Genomic DNA, 20,862 nt, shown 5'->3' on the forward strand with positions numbered 1-20,862 from the left:
TACTGAACAGTTGTCACTCATTAATGCCTAGAGCCCTCATCGCATCCGATGTTGCGGTCTCTGTAACTCAAACATGAATAAACAGGCGATGTTTCTTTTTTCCATATCTGTTGTCCCTGATTCTTATAGATGTGCTTTAGATGCTGTAAAGCACTGCTTTTCTAGCCGAGATTCAGCTCCGTGCTTCTCATGCATCACCATCTCATGCATCAGCTTCATTTCACGTATTCTCTGTGGTTACCTGAGGCTGATCTCGCCAATGGTACAGTTCCAGTTCGGTCCATGATCCTGCAAGTCTGGACAGGAAATGTTTGGATTCGATCTTTGACAGAGTCTTCAATGATTGATAAAAGTCGCACCTTGAAGGATTGCATAACACTTGATGTCTTTGCTTATAAGCACACATCATCAACAGGTTATATTCGTTCCAGGATTTCAGCCATGTTGGCTCAGATGGTCTTTAGTTTTACCCTAGCTGGAGTTCTGCAACTTCCACTGTACTGTACACAACTACATAAATCTGCTTCAGTTCAGCTGAGATTTGTTAAGTCTGGCAGTGGAGATTGAGCTTACCCAAGGCTTATTGAGCCACCTGCTCGGTGAGCTTAGATTCCAAACTTTCACTCCCTTTAGAGTCATTTAAAAACCTTATTCTTTATCAGCACATACTGCTCTTTTTAGACACCTGAACACTTTACCTTGCATACTAGTTATTGGAGCTATTAATGGTGTGGCATTCCATGGTTTTACCCCCAAACCCTTTTTTAAATATATGATATGATCAACAGACAGTTGGAGAGAGTAATACTGACACTGGGTGCAGGAGCAGATTTATGAAAGCTACACATCTACTTCCTGTGCTTTGGTCTCTCATAGGGCACAGAAGCCATTCTGTTTTGGGAGGAAAGGCATTTCTTTGCTGGGGGATTATTTTTACAACACAGGTTTCAGTAAGGAGAATTAGCAATAAGGGTTAGCTAGCATTACGGCAGATAAATGTTGGGTGATGTATTAGTGCAAAGTGCCTTAGAATAATCAACAAAAAGGACCTATGGTACTGTGTACAATTGATTTTTCAGTGAAAAGAGTGTCATTTTGGGCAGTTTCCGTCGAGGCTGTCAGAGAAAATAGGGACAATGTGAGTGATTTCATTAATTGATTAACAAAAGGAACATGAAGTCATTCTCAGTAGTAAAAATGCACACGTAAAAATGAATGGTCTCCATGTACCCGTATGTAATGGGCTGACAGGCTAAAAAGGTTTTCTCTTGAGGTGAAAATTGAGCCGTTCTTATTAAGCTTGTCCAAATGCAAAATACAGTCTCCTGTCAAGCAAGGATTTCACTAATACATCTAAATAATCTAAAACCACCAATAAAAGAAGCTTTGAAGGGCATCTTCTGACCAAGATTGGATTTTGTGCTGAACTGTGTTCTAAGCACATCTCTTTGCTTCACAGGAGAGACTCATTTGATTTGTCTGTTCATTAAGATGATTACAAATCCAATAGAAGATAGATTGTCATTGAATGTTTTGAAGCGGTCTCTATTGGAGAGGATTCTTTTGGATGCTCACAAACAGATAGAAAAGTTATTTGAAACTGAAAATCGATCTCCTCAGAGATTGTTATGAAAGCAGATTATTATGAAAGATGCAGTGACCTTCCTTCTGGTACACCATAAACACCAGGGGCAGATATTATACACAGAATGATGTGGATATCTTTAGGAGTTATCTTCTGTTAAAACACACTCTCTGTCTCTTGCTGTCTGTTTCTCACTAGGTGGTGGCATATCATTACTGCCAGGCCGACAACACCTACACCTGTCTAGTGCCCGAGTTTGTACACAGCATTGCCGCTCTTATGTGCAGAGCACATCAACTTACGGCCTACAGGGAGCTGCTACTGAAAGAACCCCACCTGCAGAGCATGCTGAGTCTGCGCTCTTGCGTGCAGGACCCGATGGCTGCTCTCCGTAGGGGTGTGCTGGAGCCACTTGTTAACCTGCGCAAAGGTGCAAAATCCAGAATTGTTGTTTTTCCTTTTCATAATCAATAGTCGTGTTGTATTGCTGTTATCTTCCTGCTTCACAGATTAGATTTTTATTTTTTATTTTTTTAAACGTAGCTCCATGATGAAGGCAGCACGTTCCGCTCGGTGGATAGTTGATGTGATGATTTGCCTTTTAGTCCAGTTAATATTGATGCAAATTTATGCTCTCTTCATCCACACAGCATTAGCAATAATTCACTGTTCATTCTTCATGTTATTCAAAAAGGGAATAAAAGAATAAGACAGCTCCTAATGATAAAGCCTAGCTTAATAATGGTCACTAAGGCAACCAAAAATCTTTTTTAACCTTTTCTTATGAAACTTTCACTTTCAGAAAGGAAATGATGACGGGGAATGCTCAGCCGCTGAGCTGTCTGTGCTGACCACTTACAAACACTGCTATTTACTGTGCCTGCTGAGAACTGACATATTTGTTAGATTTTTAAAGCAACAGGCAGCACACGCATTTCAGGATCACTATGGTTTATTAAACACAGGGGTCCAGTTTCCTTTCAGCTTTACATTGAAATCAATGGTGTATGGGGGAAGGTCAGGTCTGAGGCATTAATAGAAAAAATCCCCTGATTATATGATTGAAAAGGGAATGACTAAAAATCAGTAAAGTGGCAGCAGCAAAGTTACAGTGCTGCTCCTCACAGCAGCTGCTTCACATTTCTTATTAATGAAACAAATGTCTTAATGTATGCATTTATCGAGGCTTATCTGCTAAGGATTAAGAATGAAAAGAGCCCTTTACTAACAAAAGTGCAAACCCTTGCCTTGGATCTGTATCCCATTTAAGAGTCGTTTTTCTGATTGTGTAAATGCAGTGTCCTTAATTAAGAGAAAGTGCTCCGTTCACCATGTTGGTTTGTAATGAATTTTTAAATGCCCTCTGCATCTGTCTGAAGGAACCGTGCAGCATGGAGCTATGCCACCCCTACCCTCATACCAAGTTAAACACACTGCAATGCATTCGACTGTGTTTTGTATTTCCACTTTAAACTCTGTGTAAGCTTAGTGTTCATTCATGTTTATTTTTGAAAAGGCAGAATTGCTGGACAAAGCCTTATTCAGGTATATCTCAATATTTAAACTGGTGCATGTAAAAAAACTTGCACCAGTCTGATTTATTATTTTTTTCCACCAGGCTTTTTACACCCCCCCCCCCCCCCCCCAAATCTCAGTGCAACAACAGCAAAATGCACATGTGAGATGGACATTGCTTGGTATTTTTTTTATGAGGCTCATATGACGACACTGGTTTATCTTTCTGTGTTTACTCTCTCAATCAGAAAAGAAGATTCCAGAAGAGGATTACATCATCCTGATTGACGGGCTTAATGAGGCAGAGTTTCACAAACCAGACTATGGTGACACAGTGGCATCCTTCATTACCAAGAGTGTCTCAAAGTTTCCCATCTGGCTCAAACTTATTGTCACTGTGCGGACCAGCCTACAGGTAAAGCAACCACGCTATGCCACTTTTTAGTAGATCATTATTCGAAAACAAATTCTGCCTCGCTACCCAAAACATGATGTCTGGATTTTAAGAGATTTGTCATACATGCTTCAGGCAGGAGTTCATTTGTTTTAGTTCCGTTGCAAATGCTTCATGTGAAGTTATGTGTTTGTTAGCTTTTTAAATAATTAAAAGTGGCAGAGATTTGTCTGCTGCTGGTTTAGTACTTTAAAAGATCCACACTTACACTCTCTTTAAATAATAGACACCTGTTACCACACAGTGCACATACAGGGGACTTTCCTTTTATTTATATATATATATATATATATATATATATATATATATATATATATATATATATATATATATATATATATATATACACATATACATATACACACACACACACACACACACACACACACACACACACACCTGGCATATCAGAGAATCCTAAAATGTAAGAGGCATCAGCAAGTGTAAAACAATTAGCACTGATTCCGGGAAGCCAGAATTATAGGTTAATGATTGTATTTGTGTTGGCAGAGGTTCTTTCTAACAATAACATTTACAGTGATAACTACAGTTTGTTTTTAGTGTATATATGCCACTATTATTAAACAACCACCACTGCTCAACCACAATCAAATCAATATGGGAATTTATTAAGAAGTTGAATCAGAATGAACCCAACAGACATGGACCATATCCTAAAGTGCCTCTTTAGGAAGTGATTCTTTTCATATAAATGAAGTGATTGGATGGGCCACTTACACTGGATTAATTACCCACTGTTCTGTATGTTTTGGTAGCATACTCATTGTTAAGTTAGAATGTTTGCTAGCTACAAAAGAAAATCTTTATTCTTTTTTAAAGGTTAGATTTTTGATTGGAAGTTAAATAGTGTTTCTTTGCCTACAAGGATTATAATGTCTTTTTAAATCGTCTGGTACAAATTATGAACGCCACATTGTTGTTAGTTTCCTTCTACTGAGAACTTACATGTTTTTTGGCCGTCCACAGCTTGTAATTTCCATTTTCATCTTAGTTTGTAATTCATGTCACACTGACAGTCAGGCATAATGGTGTACCATGAGTGAAAAGATAATAATTTGACACCTGCCAATGTGCTTTATATCCATTTTTACAATCTCAATAAGGATCATTGCTGTTACTCCGCTGAGAGAATTTGCTAGACCCTGCCGTTTCAGACAGAAAAAACATATGATCCTTAGTCATTTACCTGTCAGCCTTGTAGTCTAGCTATCTTTAACCGACAATCGTAAAATAGTAATGATCGTGTTGTGACGAAAAGAAATTGAAATTTAAATGTATGACATAAAAAACCTCCAGCAGCCAGCCTGCTTGAACTCATCGCTTATTAACTCTCTAGCATAAGAACATGTAAAGCAGTAGTTTGTTTAACTCTAGCTGGCCTCCAGGCATGAATAATCCATTTTCAGTGCTATATTAGCTTTAGTGTAGCCACACTGATTCTTTAATTGGTGTTAACATATTCTGTACTAATCTTGAGTAAATCTCAATATTCAATCTTCATGATTGGAAATAGTTTGTGGAGGTGAATGAACGAGTCACAATTGCAAATGTAAATAGATTTCTAAATTCTGTGCATGGAATATAATCTCTGCAGCAGACAGTAAAATGTCATTCGGGTGGTAAATGGTTGATCGGGACAGAAACAATTTTTACATTATTAATAGTGAGTGCATTATATGATTCTTTTCCTTTACAGGAAGTCATAGTGTTGATGGGTTGTGCTGATCCCAAATACATACATGCTAAAGGAGGAATATAGCAAGCAGACTCAATACGATACCTGCATAACTCAAACATGAAAACTCCCTTCAAAACAGATGGAAATCCTGACAGATGTAATTTATTGAAGAGCTACTCTCAGAAATGAAAAGATGGCAGTGATGATAAAATGATATATGTGGTAATTGGGAGGGTATGGGGAATGCTGAGGGGATTGAAGCGCCTGCCTGCTTACTTGCGACTCCCTTATTGATCTGTCAGCACACATATTCAGAGCGCTTGGTGATTGTAGCAATAATGAGAAGGCCAGAGTGTCTGCTTTTCCTTATTCCAGTCTACTGCTGGCTGCTGAAAATCTGTCTAAATGCGGCCGTGTCAGACTATGTACGCATTCACTTGTTAGTCAAGTTAATCTCCTTGGAAAGATCAGGAAGTGATCGATAAAAGCAGGGCTTAGCATCACTCTACAGATTCTACAAATGATCAGTAACACTCGCTCACATTTCACAAGTGCAGGTCTTTTCTAAACGCTACCTCCATTGATTTGAGTTTTCTGTGTTTTTAAATGTACATTTTCCACTCATCAACAGTAAGCTAAACTAACTTTAACCCTAGTATTGTTCAATATTCACTTTGCTAGTCCCTCATGTTGCTGTGGTTTAGTATATGACAGCAAAATCCTTGTGTGTGGGAGTGTATTGTGTTTACCTGTGCAGAGTGTAATGTGTGGGTGTCCCTGTGGAGAGTCCAGCTCTCTCAAGTCTGTCACTTCTTAATCCTTTATTCGAGGGAGAGAGAGAGACCATGTGCATTTGTATTTGCTTGTGTGTGTGTCTGAGTGTGTGTGCTTGCACACTTGTGCACATATGTGTTCACAGTGGTCCGATATCTCCTGCTCTGTTTTGACCTTCTGTAGATTAATCACCCAGAGTACATCAATACTATTGCACAGGAGAAAGGAAGAAGCTTTTAACAACACCGCCGTGTATTTGTGTGCGTGCGTGTGCATATCTTATGGTAGTATAGATGAAAACAGTGAAGGTAAGACACACAGAGATTGTCTTAGGAGAAGCAGGAATTCATTATCTAATGGATCATGTGTTCACAAATATGTAATACTTAAACTTGTACACTGCATATTGTATAGCAGTAAATGGAGTGATCATATAATATATGAACAAAGGTTTGTGGACACCTGACCATAATATTCAGATGTACTTTTTAAATATCTGATTTCACATTTAGTCCCCATTTGATGTTAGAAGTCCCTCCGCTCTTCTTTAAAGATGTTCCACTAGATTTTGGAGTGTGCTTTTGGAGATTTGTGTTTACCAGCCACAAGGGTGTTAGTGAAGTCGGGTACTGATGCAGGGTCAGGAACCCCGAGGTGCAGTCAGCGTTTCAGTTCATCCCAAAGGTGCTTACTAGCATTGAGGTCAGAGCTCTATAGCAGGCTACTCAAGATCATCTCCAACCCATGTAAACCATATCTTATTGCTTTGTGCCCTGGGGCATTTTCATGCTGGAATGGGGTTGAGTCCCCTAGTTCAAGTAAGTGGAAAATGTAATGCTACTGCATTTAACCAGACTTTATTCATTTGTGTACCTCCAACATTTTGGTAAAGAACCACATACGGCTGAAAACATCAAGTGTTTCAGTACTTTTGTCCATATAGTGTATGTTTAATACTCACCAGCCATACTCACTGCAGTTATATGGTTGGCCATTAATAAAGCAGCAACAGAATTGCTAATTCGTGCATTTGTGATTTAGAGTGTACTGCTGTTGACCATGAGGTCATTTACATTTATTGCATTTGGCAGGCGCTCTTATCCAGAGTGACTTGCAAGTATCACATTTATACACCTGAGCAGTTGAGGGTTAAGGACCTTGCTCCCCTGCTGGGATTTGAGCTCACGATCTTCCTTATCCACTAAGCTACCGCAAGGTCAAAGACTGGTTCAAGTTGACGTATCTTTAAAAAAAAAACATAAAACAAAAAAAAACATATAAAACAAAAAAAACCATCATGGCCACCTCACAATCCTGTGGGTTTTTTTTCCAGATTTTATGAGGATGTCTTAATTACATTTTGGTTGCTGTATGTCTGTCTTCTGGGGAAAAAAATGAATGAAAACTGTTCCTCTTTTTGATTTCCCACAGGAGATCGCCAGTTTGCTTCCCTTCACAAAGATCAGTCTGGATGATTTCCCTGATAACAAAGAGATCAGCTCAGACTTGAATGCCTACATCCATCACCGTGTGAATAGCAGCCGTGATGTCCTCAACAACGTATCTTTGAACGGAAAGGCTGATCCTGTCACTGTGTCCAAGCTGAGCTCGCACCTCGTCTCCCGCAGCCAGGGCTCGTACCTTTACCTGAAGCTCACACTGGATCTCTTTGAGAGGGGGCATTTGGTCATCAAGAGCGCCAGCTACAAAGTGGTGCCTATCTCTTTAGCTGAGATCTACCTATTACAATGCAACATGAAGTTCAGGAGCAACTCTGCATTCGAGCGTGCCATACCCATCCTCAACATTGCCCTGGCCTCTCTCCACCCACTGACAGATGAGCAGCTCTTTCAAGCTTTAAATGCAGGTGCAATGCGAGGAGAGTTGCATTGGGACGATTTCCAGCAACGTATGGATACACTCTCCGCGTTCCTGATTAAACGGAGAGATAAGACGCGTATGTTCTGCCACCCATCCTTCAGGGAGTGGCTTGTGTGGAGGGCTGATGGGGAAAGCTCTGAGTTCCTCTGTGACCCCAGGTAAGATGCTGCTAATCCCATCAAGTAGAAAGCTTGGGTTACTATTGAAAAGCAGTGTCTTGTGTGCGTCTTTTTTATTATAAACATGGCCACAAAAAATGCTACTCAGGTAAAGCTGTAAGATGAGATGGTCTTCCTCAGGACCTCCCTCTCTAACCACCTTGAGTTATTTTGAGAGAGTAAAAGGGCTTGAGGATGACCAGCAGTGTTGAAATGATTATCAGTAAAATATTATCAGCTGGAACCATGGCCAGCTTCAGGAACCCACTCACAGCTTTCATCTAAATAGTTTGCACTTCAAAGGTTATAGCTTATCACAAGTTTGCAGATTTTACCTTGTAAAATAGGAGCCTGTTGGCCATTTATAGGGCACTCAATCTAGGCACTTAATGTGTCATGTCTATAAGGGTCTATGTTGTATTGGAAAGGAATGTGTTAAGGATGTACTGAAATTGAAAAGTCAATCCTGGAAAACAATAATGAATTATCTTTAAGTTAAATTTTTCATTTGCCATCCTGAAAACCCCAGCGTTCTGCTTACCGGACGGATTTTTAATCGTTAGAAACAGTAAGAATAATTCAATAATAATTTGTCAGGTGGTTGAATCATTTTTAGGACTCAGTTCAGTATTCAGACACGCAATGCTTGTAGTGATTTATTGTTAAGGCAAAAAAAATAAACACTGTTACTACCAACAAGCCTCATGGTAACGATCTAAGCATTCAGCCTTCCTGAAGTTGAACCTTTGATTAGCATTGATTATACTGTACTTTGCATACTTTCTGCTGGTAAACACTAAGCTAATCTATAGTAAAACTACTGATTCCACAAATCTTGAAAGGCGCTTTATCAGAGTATGTCCTCATGTAACTACTGTCTGCCAACTTATCTCCATATTAATCAGACTGACAGCTTCGCTTGCCAACATTCTGACTTTTTCATCAAATGACTTGGCGAGTTTGGAATCTCAGTGGAAGGGCAGTTATTTCTAAAGGCACTGACGGAGCACTTTGTTGGTGATAGATGCCAAAAAAATCAAGATGCAGTCTTTGTTTTATTGCAGAATTATGGATTATAAATATGTGGTCACTACCCAGCAGTTGCATATGGGATAATAAGGGCAAGTTCCTCTGTTGTATTTGCCTGTGTGAAATAAAAAGCTGCAATCAAAGCCCCTCGGTCTCATTTACAGCACCTCTTAGCCAGCCTTAATTATTCTTCAATCATTGTAGTTAGATTTTATTGTGGGCTTTGGTTGCACTCACCCATATGAGAATACAACGAAGGTTGACTCGTGTGACCACATCACTTTTACTCCCCATCTCTTTACACCTGTGTGGGGTTTTGCACCATTGTTGTGGTTTTAAACTTTCAAGAGAGCATTTAGCTTTGCAGTAGCATCCTTAAGTAATACTGCAATATTCTCCTGAGTGTAGTTGTGAATGGACTTATTATATATACGTTTATGTCTGGAGAAAATGTGATGTTTGGCTGAATGCATTGCCTTGTGTGGCCTAATGGTTACAAGGTCAATATATCTTGTGATGTAGCAAGGCTTCCTTATGTCAAATGCCTGCACGTGGTGTAGATAAAGATGAGAACTGTCTCTAACGATGCTGCCTAATTGTTATTCTATCTCTCCCCTTTTTCTTTTTCTTTTTTTTGCTCTGGTTGGTGCGGAGCTCTGATTGGACAGCATGTGTCCTCAGTGCACCAGCTGTGGGACTGACAAATGAAGGCTGGTGACTCACCTCTTCTTAGCACATACCCTTCCTAATAGTGAGACGGACACTCCGTTCTCATTCCCTGTCTTTCTTGCTTTTTCTATTGTGCTCTCTCGCTCTCTCTTTATTGCACTCCCCTCTTCTCTTTTCTCCTGTCCTGCTCTCGTTATTAAGTGTTAAAATAAATTCCATGCTTTGGCTTTTTTTCCACAGAGATACTTGAAATAAAAAGGTCTTGCAGTTCCTGTTTATTTCAGCTTTTAAACAGAAAGAACTCGGCCCGATAGTTTATTTAGTGAAGGAGATGAGGATCTGATCAAAGCCAGGCTGTGTTCATGCGTGGCCTTTTAATGAAGTTTCTTGTTAATGAATGCCAGTCAGAGTCTGAGCCAAGCATGGGGGAACATGAGGACACCTCTGTTCTTTCCTCCCGGGCGTGCATGCCTTCCTTAGAAGTCTGGAACTACCTGTGCATGTGCGTGTGTATGCTCGCACATGCATTAAGATGACAAAATCATAATTTTTCTAATGATGTTCTTTTCTTGACATGCCATGTTCTTATTTAACCCTGTTTATTCTGATTGGGAATCAGTTCTCCAGCCATCTGTTAGTAATCTGCTTTATTAGTGTTTATTATTGTTCAGCATTACATTATTGTTTATTGGTTTTCTGTTCCCGTAGGAGTGGCCATGCCCTGATGGCATTCATGTTGTCCAGGCAGGAGGGAAAGCTGAACAGGCAGCAGACAATGGAGCTGGGACATCATATTCTAAAAGCACACATATTTAAGGTAACTTAATAATTCCCTACAAGCACGCGTATTTTGGGTGGCCATCATTTTTCGGCCACAAAGACCAACAGTGTCCAGTATTTGATTTAAAGTTGTCAGATAACGCAGTGCCTTTTTGTTCAATATTGAAATCATGTCACCAATCTTTTAAAAGTTTTAAATCTTGTTTTTTTTTTTTTTTTTTTTATATTTTATCACTAAAACCTTCTGTGCTCCTTGCTATTGCTCGTGGTATTTTCAGAGGTCTGTGGCTGATAATGAATGAACTGATTTTGGTGTGGAGTGTGTTTATATGGAGTGAAGGACACTATAATAGAAAAGCATGGGAAGGTTGTAACACTGTGCGGTCATTTAGCTGGTCTTTTTGAGGAAAAGCATTTGCAAAATCTTAAAAGCTCATAAAATGTGCTTTATTTTTACAATGCAAGAAATCTCAGACAATGGGCTTTTGTGCTTTTTATTTTCTCCACAGGGTCAGAGTAAGAAGACCGGAGTATCATCCAGTGTTCTACAAGGTTTATGGATTAGCTGCAGCACTGACAGCTTGTCTGCTGCTCTGGCATCCCTGAGAAACCTATACACACCTAATGTCAAGGTCAGAGCACGAACACACACTCATATGCAGCACTATTTAAAAGATCATACACTAACCAAACAATAGCTGTTTTACAACAAGAGTATGAATTGTTCGCTCGCCTCTGCGCAATATTAATGCAGTTTAGCCAGCCAAGTATGAATCATCACTTGAATTTTTATGCTGTAATTCTCAGTGGAAAATAGCGTGTAGAAGAAAAAGACTGCCATGACATAGCACAGCATTGTAGAATTCTTTACAATTTCCAGCTTGCTAGGAAGCTGCAGTCAGAGCACAGGGTCAGCTATGATATAGCACGCCTATTGTAGGGAGGGTTAAAAGCTTTTCTCAAATGACCAATAGAGACAACTTTGTGGTGCTGAGATTTGAACTCATAACCTCAATGTAGCCTTTTTATTAGTGTTCCCGCTGTGGCATCTTTTTCTGCTGTTTACACAAGTTTCTATATACAGTGGAACCTCGGGTTACGAGTTTAATTGGTTCCATCACTTTACTCTTAACCTGAAAAGCTTGTATCCCGATAAAATTTTCCCATAAGAATGAATAGAAACTTCGGTAATTCGTTCTGGACACCCAAAAAGTGTTTCTTAAAAAAAAAATAACGCCAATATTCACTAATATTATTTACTTTTAACATGTTATATTGAAATCGTATCATATAAAAACATATAAACATATAAAAAATAAATCTTTAAATGGTACCTTACCTTTAAGAAGTCTCGCTGCGTGCATGATGGAGACGACGTCCGTAGAAGCGGGAGGAGGGAGAGTTATTGTTTGGAAGGAGAATTTCCATCAGGCTACTTTGTTGGCGGCATGGTGATAGGAATACGTACAGTATTTAAAGTTCAGTAATTCCACACTGTTAGAGCGACGAGCAGATGTGTATGTGCTGCACGAGAGCGCAGCGAGAGCACGTGGCGATACGTAAAAAAACTAACCTGCCTGCGACTAACGCTCGTATCCTAAAAAATTTCTCGTAACTAGAGGCAACATTTTTTATGAACTGCGATTCGTAACCTGAATTATACGTATGCCGGGGCGTTCGTAACCCGAGGTTCCACTGTATAAGCTTATGCAGCTGTGTAGCTCTTTCTTAGCCATGCCATTTAGAAAAATGAAATACAAAAATAATAAACCTAGCATGAAATACTGACATTTAAATCATTTCATCTACTGTCAGTGTCACATTCACGCAGTAGCCACCCATGATTTTTTTTGTTTATTTTTTTCCCGGTGTGAGCAGAATTGCAGGGCTCGTATCACAAGAGTTCTCGCTTTGTGTTGGAGTTCAAATGTGCTCACATAATAATTACGATATTTCCGATTATTGCAGCATTATTGTCCTTTGTGTTTATTGTTGCCTATATATTTGCTCTCATTTTATGTATTACACTACTGTGCTAACCATGTGTCAAACCATGAAAAATGAGAAAACAAGTTCTAGCGCATTGTGCCGTGTACCTTAAACCAATCTAGAGATCTTGGTTTGTCGGTTTTCAGTTATTCCGGTTTTCATTTATCCAGCTTTGCGTCAAACCATCTGGAGCGCCAGTATTATAATCTTTAGTGCGTTTTACCACTCAACAAAATGGTATTTGAGTGTTGGGAAATTGAGGTTGAGGTTTGTAGGTTCTCATTGCACAATGCAATTCATAGTAGGTCATAAAATCAAATGACTAACAATAAAGTTTATTGAATAATTGATTAGGAAGTTAAAGTGATTTGTGATACAGCTATGTTCCGCTGATAACCCTGTTGGTATTATCCGATGTTATGAATGGGTTTATGTGGAATGTCTTTACTTGGCTTCTGCATATTCCCATCCAGCATGAGTCTACACACTTTCTTCCATTTAGCTTTTCTAGCTTACATTATCATTTCTGCAGCAAGTTTGCTGTGAGGGGGAATTGAAGGCTTCATGACATTTTCAGATACTTTAGAGCTCTTTTAATTAGTGGTAATAAGAGCATATTAATTATGGGTCTGGACAAATAATTCTGATACATTCTGCTGATGCGTGTGCAAACACAGTGTTACTGAGATATGAAATGCCATTTTTGGTGATGCAGTGGAAGTAAGGGCAAAATTGCTGAAAATTAGCTAAAGGCAAGAATGATTTCATCGTGCACTGTTATTCAGGTAGCCCCACACATTTCTCAAGAAGACAGTATTACAAAGCATATTACTTTCCCTGCACACACTTACTTTTCTCTATTCTGTCCTCTCTTTCACATAGTCTCTTTCTTTCTTTTCGCTTTAACTCATCTCCCACTGTTTTTGCTTCTCGCTGAGCCCCATGTCCATCACTAATCATTAGTATAACGTCTATTGAATTTGCTCATCAAAAGAAAGAATGGTGCCTGATTAAAGCATGCTTCAGTATATTCAACTGTGTGCCAGAGTGTCATTGTGATTAGCATGCTTTGCTAATCAGCAGGTTGTGTTTGAGAGCTCCAGGCCCAGGTTTAGTTGTTGTTTGAGCGAGGAAGGAAAATAATTGTATAAAGAGAGAAACGCCAATAACAACCACCGTGCCATAAACAAATCTTTGCCATTTTGAAGCTTTTGTGAGGCATTTTAAAGTTCAGTTTCACAGAGGGATTCATCTGTTCTGCTATTGTATAGTGTGGTTTTATATTTTTGCTATGAATTGAGAAGATTCCACTTTATATTGGGGGAAGCGAACAAATATCAGTAAAATATTATATTTTCCAGATATTACTAATGTCACTTTATTGGACTGCGATAGCAGTTATTATGATGAGTAAAGCTATAATGCTCTTTGTATTGTATTAGCATGACCTGTGTAGGAATCATATGAACGTGTGTGTGTGTATGTACAGGTGAGCCGTTTGCTGATGTTGGGTGGCGCGAACTTGAACTACCGTACGGAAGTGCTGAACAACGCGCCAGTGCTGTGCGTGCAGGCACACCTAGGTCATCATGAAATGGTGGCCCTGCTGCTGGAATTTGGGGCCAGTGTGGACGTGGCATCCGAGAATGGCATAAGTACACTCAGTTACGCTGCTGCATCAGGACACTTGAACCTGGTCAGCCAGCTGTGCAGGAGAGGAGCCAAGGCAAGTTTGATGAAATCTAACGAAACGGTGCCAATCATTAATTGTAAATCAGCCGTTACTTTTACATGCAGCCTCGATATAAGTAATGCAAAATTCATACACACACCATCATAAACTGTTTACATTGTAAACAGTGGCCAATCCAGGTTAAATCTCTACTTATTCAGCCAAAGTGAATGTTTGTTTATTAGTCGCCATTTTGATTTAACATAATTTCAGCAAGTGCATCAAAAAGTAGGTCTTCTGAGGATAAAGTTTGATATGTAAAATGTGGCAGGAGATAATTATTTATTTTTTTATTTTTCTTCCCACAGTCCATGCAATAATGACATTTGTAGGACAATTTACTGAGGGTTTGCTGAGGACTTGATAGAAACACGAGTCAGGCATTTTAGAAAAAAAAAATGCTAACAAGCAACTGTTTGCCACGTGTTACTCCTTAAGAGGACTCCTATTGTTATGGTGACACTGATTGCTGCACATGCGCATAAATGCGGTTCAGATTCAATGGAATGTGCATGGAAATGTTAGATTGTCGTGTTTTGAGTACATGCAAACAATTTGCAACCTGCAATTACAGGAATTCATTGTGAATTTTTTTTTTTTTAACAGCCAAATTATCTTTTGGATTTTAGAAAATGTGTCAAACAGATTTTGCTTTCCTGTATCTGAATCTTAAATTAAAGCATTCTTTAATGGATGCTGTTTTTATGCTAATGGTGTTTTGTGGCTTATTATTATTAGGTGGATCATGTGGATAAGAATGGACAGAATGCTCTGGTACATGCAGCTCTGAGGGGTCATCTGGATATTATGCAGTACTTGCTGGAGCAGAGGTGGAGCAGAGAGGAGCAGCTACATGAGCTCAGCTTAAAGAGCAAAGCCCTTCAACAAGCATTTATTGCAGCATCCAGTATGGGACACACACAGGTCAGCTAACACACATACACAAACAGATATTAGCATGGGACTCGGAGATGTCCTAATATAGATTACTACAAATACTCACTCACACATACACACAAAGTCTGCCTTTGTGGTATAGACAATTTCTCATGCTCTCTGTACTAAGCATTTATCTCTCCAATGCTAAACTCTACTAATACACATTTTAGTGATACGGTTGCCATGGGAGATTAGCCATGGCAACAGGCCACTGAGACTCTGCTGTGTGATTGATGTAAGACCATGCTTTACATTTTACCCTCTTTAGAAAGGAGGTACAGTTTAACACACAGGTGAAGGGAAATGAGGGCAGTTAGACAGTAATGGAGTAATGAAACATGGAAAAGAAAAAAGATTGTTATTGGGAGCCAGAACCAAATAGAACCTTTGTGTAATAAAGAGATAGAGGGTGTGTAACTAGAAGTAGACTGAGAGGGGAAAGTGTGTGTACGAGAAACAGAGTTAGTGTGTAATGGATCAAGACTTTGTGTACATTTAGTGATTTCGGAAGAGCGTTTGATCAGGACACAGGCAGAAGGGTGAGTGTTTGGGTATTAATAATGTTGAGAGAGCACCTCACTGAAGTACCTCACCTCCTCTTTCTCTGCCATTGCACTTCACCTTTATTAATGCATCACCTCAGAGAGAATCTCACCCTCTGTGGCATCTCTGTATTGATCACCCAAAGTCTTATTATCTCTAACACAGCTTTCTCAGTTGCCCTTCTCCTGCAGCCTTATACTACCTCTGTTATATATATGGATTTTATTGTTTATTTCCTTTTTTTTTTTTCTGAGAATGTTTATTCAAGCCTGGTTTGTTGTTTGGTAGGTGGTGAGAGAGTTACTGGCCCTTGATAATGAGTTGGTCGTGCAGATTGATGCTCATGATACACTGTGGGGAGAAACAGGTACGTTTCTGTCTCTGCATGTAATTACTGCTTCCTCTTATTCGTCCTGTTATTCTTTAATTTATTCAGGGATGAACTCCATTTACTTGTGCTCACATTTAATATCACCTTAATGAAAATCACTTGTTCTTGCTCAAATCATTATGTCCATAAACACAACTGTCATTCAACATTTGGTACAAAATGCTTTTTGTTTTGTTCTGTTTCTTTGGAAATGGACATCTCCCTTGGCCCATATTCATCGCACATATCCAGCATCCAGTACTGGTATTTTGGCTGAATGGTTTTGCCAACCTTAATCTGTGCTTTGGATTATTTCTGTGAGGAAGTGATTCAAAAACCTTATTGTGGTTGCTTGACTTTACTAACAGGTTATTCTACAGTATATAAAATATGCCATTATTTTGTTTTAAAACCAGAAGCTGCAAATGTAATCTGTTTTTGATTGAGCATTTTTGTAAGTGGAGTTATTTAGACAAATTGTAAAATAATGACAGTAAACCTTGGGATCTAGCAGGCTTTGGGTCACCACACAGGGTGAAAGTATAGCCTACATTCTTTTTCCTAATGACTTACAGTTGCTTATTTGAGCTTTTTAATTTTGTGACTAGGACTGCAACTAACGATTAGTTAGATAATTGATTAGTCGGACGATTATTATTATTTACTTATATTAAACAATTAATCAGATAGAAAAATATTTGTTTATATTAGAGGTTTTGCTTTTTATAACTATATAAAACCCCAATTCAGGTTATTTATGGATAAAAAATTTACTTAAAAAAATTGCAAAAGCCACAAACTGAGTAATCTTTTAATGTAGAATTAAAATTCACTCATACTGGGTTTTTCTTTCTGTAAAAAAGAAGAAAAACGAAAGAAGAAAAAAAAAAAACAGCTCTCGAGTATGCAAGGTAAAGCAATTTGAGTAAATCGGGATTTGTATTGTATTTTGCAGATGGCAAGTTGACAACCATGCTTAAAAATCGTCAATATAAAATATGATACAACATTATTTTGACCGGGTTCGATCCCCGTTCAGGGAACCAACCTCAGCCACTCTTAGTGACTGTCCCAAGCCCGGATAAATGGGGAGGGCTGCGTTAGGAAGGGCATCCAGAGTAAAAACGTGCCAAATCAAACGTGCCGAGGATCCGCTGCGGCAACGGGAGAAGCCGAAAGAAAGTTTTTATTTTGACAATTTTTGTTTAAAAAAGAAATACACAGATATTCTGTTAATTTGTGAAGATATAGGCATCTAGAATATATAATTAATTTAATTTTGTATAGTAATGAAATTATATATACATAAATTAAAAACACACACAAATTAAAAACAAGCATGTGAATGTAGTAAAGCTGCAGTAAATCACGTTTAAAAACAGATAAGTCACTGTTGTAATCATTTTTATTTGTAGACAAATGCTATAGAAAGAATGGAACGGAGAAATGCAGCAAGCTAACAGCCTTAATAAAACAAAAATGGAAAAAATATACATTGGTGTATAAATGAATAAGCTTTCGCTGGAAACTACAGCAGTGACTAAAATGTGATTGTTTACTGCTGCTGTTATTTGCTGTTTTTAGATTTAGTGTTTGTTTGCACGGTCTTAATTGAATCCAACCTGATACTCGTGAGTCACGACAGAACAGATCCAGTGCGACTGTCCAGAAGTTACAAACAAACACAACAGCACTTCATTAAACTACACCATTTTCACATGATCAGGATTAAACAGTTTTTACTTACTGTGCTGATGTTTCACTTTCATCCCTGACACCAGTGTGTTTTATTTTTGCGTGCTTAAATATCACTGTGGTACTCCCATGCCACACAAACTCCGCTTTACATAACATCTGGGTACAGTTTTCTTTGTTTACACGACTTGCGTTTTATATGCCATTTTCACACGCAGCTGTGTTCTCTTAACTTCACGCTAACTCGTAACTTGAGCAGCCCAACTAATCGATAACATCATTCAACGACTACGAATTTCATTATTGATTATTATCGATTTTATCGTTTCGTTTTTGCAGCTTTAGAAACTGATGATTAAACTGAGGAAATGTACTATTTTAAAAATGTCTTAAAATAGATGAGACTAGGCCATGTTTACCACTGTGTAGCATCTTCTCTTCTTTTGCCAACAGTCTGTATACATTTGCAATCTGAGAGACCAGTTGCCTGAGTTTTGTGAGAGGAATGTTGTCCTATTCATGCCTGTCGTAGGATTCTTGCTGCTCAACACTCCTAGTTCTTCTTTGTTGTGTTTTTCCTTTCCAGACACAGGAAAGTTTTCAGTATGTTTGGTTTTCACTAGAATATTACAAGCAGTTTTAATGCAAAACAGAAACCAACTTGTCTTTTGGATATTGCACAACATTAAATACGAACATTATTGTGCTTCATTCTTAATTTTTATTTAAATACTTATTAAAATCCATTTCTATTTTTGTTTTGTAGTAATACCGTAGTATAATTTATAATTGTTATGTAATCTACCTGAAGATATAGGGTGAGTGAGTGTATGTTGTGTAACAGGAGCAGGCAGGTTGCACAAATTAAAGGAGATGTTCGGATATTCTTTCATTGAGAAGTCGGGACATTTGTTTATTATGATGCCACACATCTCTCCATTTATTGTTTTGTTTCTTCAGATAAACACAGTAGCTAAGACCTTTTATTAACCAACTCCTGGACTGTGTATGCTACAAAGCTTAACACAGAATACTAGGTCTTATGCAAATAAAGATTCTTTTTACTTGTCTTACTGCCATTCACAGTCAAGCTGTGCTAAGCCCAGGTCTAAGTGTTTAGCACATACATTTCCCAGCTGCTTTTCGACTAGTGACTATTATCTATGACAGCAGGAGAGGAACAATGCTCTCTCTGTGTCTAGCCCTTGTTGACAGCACCCTGTCCCACGACCAAATCACATTAACATATAGGTCACCGCTATACAAATATGAAATATGTTGTTTAAATTATGTCATGTCCAGAATGTTTACTATTTATTTCTCCTCTTGACTCACTATGCCGGCAAAATGCATTATGTGAATATTAATGCTTTGCATAGTCTCAAAATGGTATCTCTTCTATTTAGCAGATAAGTGTATGGAGGCACCGTCTTCAAGGGTTGCTTTGACCTGCTTCCAAAAAGAAATGCTCTGTCACTCAGGGCTGTATCTATGCGAAACCCCAAATGTTTAATTGTATGAGCACAATGACATTCTTTAGCAAGTCAGTCTATCTGGGTCAAAATGTGTATGTAATGCTCCATTACCGAAGAATTGGAGAATTAATCACCTCTTTGAAGCAGACACCAAGTATTGCAATTCTGCACAACAGCATGCTTTGCTACGTGCTGTGATGTTATTTTATTCACTGCATAAAGATCACAGTTTGATTTAGAGGGTCATAATGAATGTCACACTAGCAGCAAAAGTGTTTATTCAGTGTAATTTTAAAGATTGAATTGTAATAGTGTTGTTGCCACTAGGACGAATACATCATTGTTCTTCAGTAAAATCAAATTAGTTTTTGCATGTGGTGTTTTTTTTGCAGAATTTTTTAAATACAGAATTAGACAGCAACAAAATCTCCATCTCATTTTCACCAACTGAATGGCAGTTGGAATGTAAATCTGTATAAATAAGATTATTGTAGCAAACAATAGTTTCTTCCAAGTTTTTGCTATGTTGTGCTGAATATTTAATGACATTAAGGATTGTCAGTGAACGAGTGCTGTACATATTCATCAATGATGAGTACATGACCTTTTACATAGAGGATTACAAATGGCTTTATCTTCTGTAATCATTATTAGAAATAAAATACTTTTTTTTTTTTTTTTGGTTTACTCGTGAATTATTTTTCGATTATAAAACCTTCCTTTCATAGGACATAAAATTATACGCTTGCGTCATTCTTTTGTGCATGCAGGGTTTACTTGCATAGATAATTTCCTGATCCGTGCTTGGTTAAAGGATAAAAAGAGATATACAGGTAAGAGGTTGGAAGCAGAGTAGTCTAAACATGAAAGGGTGAGACGTTAGTTCTGAGGGGGGCTACAATATGAAATGATACAATCAATCACTCGAGACTTAGTTAAATGGTGCACTTCAGAGTAATGCACTTGAAATAGATGTAGACCTGCAGAGATGCAAGGTTTTTGATGGATTTGCTGGACTGACTCACACTGACAGAAAGATCTGTTATCATTTGCCCACACATTGATTTCTATCCTTGTCACAGCCTCACTTAACCTTTTAAGGGGTTGACAACACATTTTTGCTCTTCATTTTTTTTCCCATCCCAAGTTCTGATGGGTAAAGCTGTAGAGAGGAAGAAATGTGAATTTAGCGTTACAATTAGACAATTTCGAAACTTGCAGCCTAATTTGGGATTTCAAACAGTAATTCTAAGTAGGTAAATCTAAAATAACTTGTATAATTGTGGACGCCTTAGTCATTTGTCTGTGTGCTAAATGTAGCGTGTATTATTGTCTTTAGTCAAGGACTGAACAGAGCTGTCGCTTTGTTTTACTTTATTCATAACTGAATCACTTGGTCAATGCTTGTATTAGCTCAATAAAACGGGTGAGTATTTATGAAGAAAAAAATAATCCCTCCTGAGGCAATAATTGTCATTCCCAGGTCTGGCTTGATGTCTGAACCTTGCTGTAACTGTTCCCATCTCCTTGTGGCTGTATCCTAGACAACCCAACCACATCCAACATTCTGTGTCA

At 38.3% G+C, this 20,862-nt stretch overlaps 1 protein-coding gene across 3 annotated transcripts in view; it reads left to right on the plus strand.

Annotated features, from left to right (window-relative positions):
* The window catches only part of tanc1b (tetratricopeptide repeat, ankyrin repeat and coiled-coil containing 1b), a 118,952-nt gene that overhangs the window by 90,451 nt on the left and 7,639 nt on the right, over positions 1-20,862 (plus strand). For all 3 annotated transcript variants that reach the window (XM_046844163.1, XM_046844179.1, XM_046844171.1), the window contains 8 exons: positions 1,784-2,015; positions 3,349-3,515; positions 7,459-8,066; positions 10,473-10,581; positions 11,054-11,176; positions 14,023-14,259; positions 15,004-15,189; positions 16,036-16,114. In XM_046844163.1, the coding sequence (XP_046700119.1) occupies positions 1,784-2,015; positions 3,349-3,515; positions 7,459-8,066; positions 10,473-10,581; positions 11,054-11,176; positions 14,023-14,259; positions 15,004-15,189; positions 16,036-16,114 (1,741 nt within the window). The remainder of the gene's footprint in view (positions 1-1,783; positions 2,016-3,348; positions 3,516-7,458; positions 8,067-10,472; positions 10,582-11,053; positions 11,177-14,022; positions 14,260-15,003; positions 15,190-16,035; positions 16,115-20,862) is intronic.

The sequence above is a fragment of the Silurus meridionalis genome, chromosome 3 (assembly GCF_014805685.1).
Source record: "Silurus meridionalis isolate SWU-2019-XX chromosome 3, ASM1480568v1, whole genome shotgun sequence".
NCBI classification, from domain to species: Eukaryota; Metazoa; Chordata; class Actinopteri; order Siluriformes; family Siluridae; genus Silurus; species Silurus meridionalis.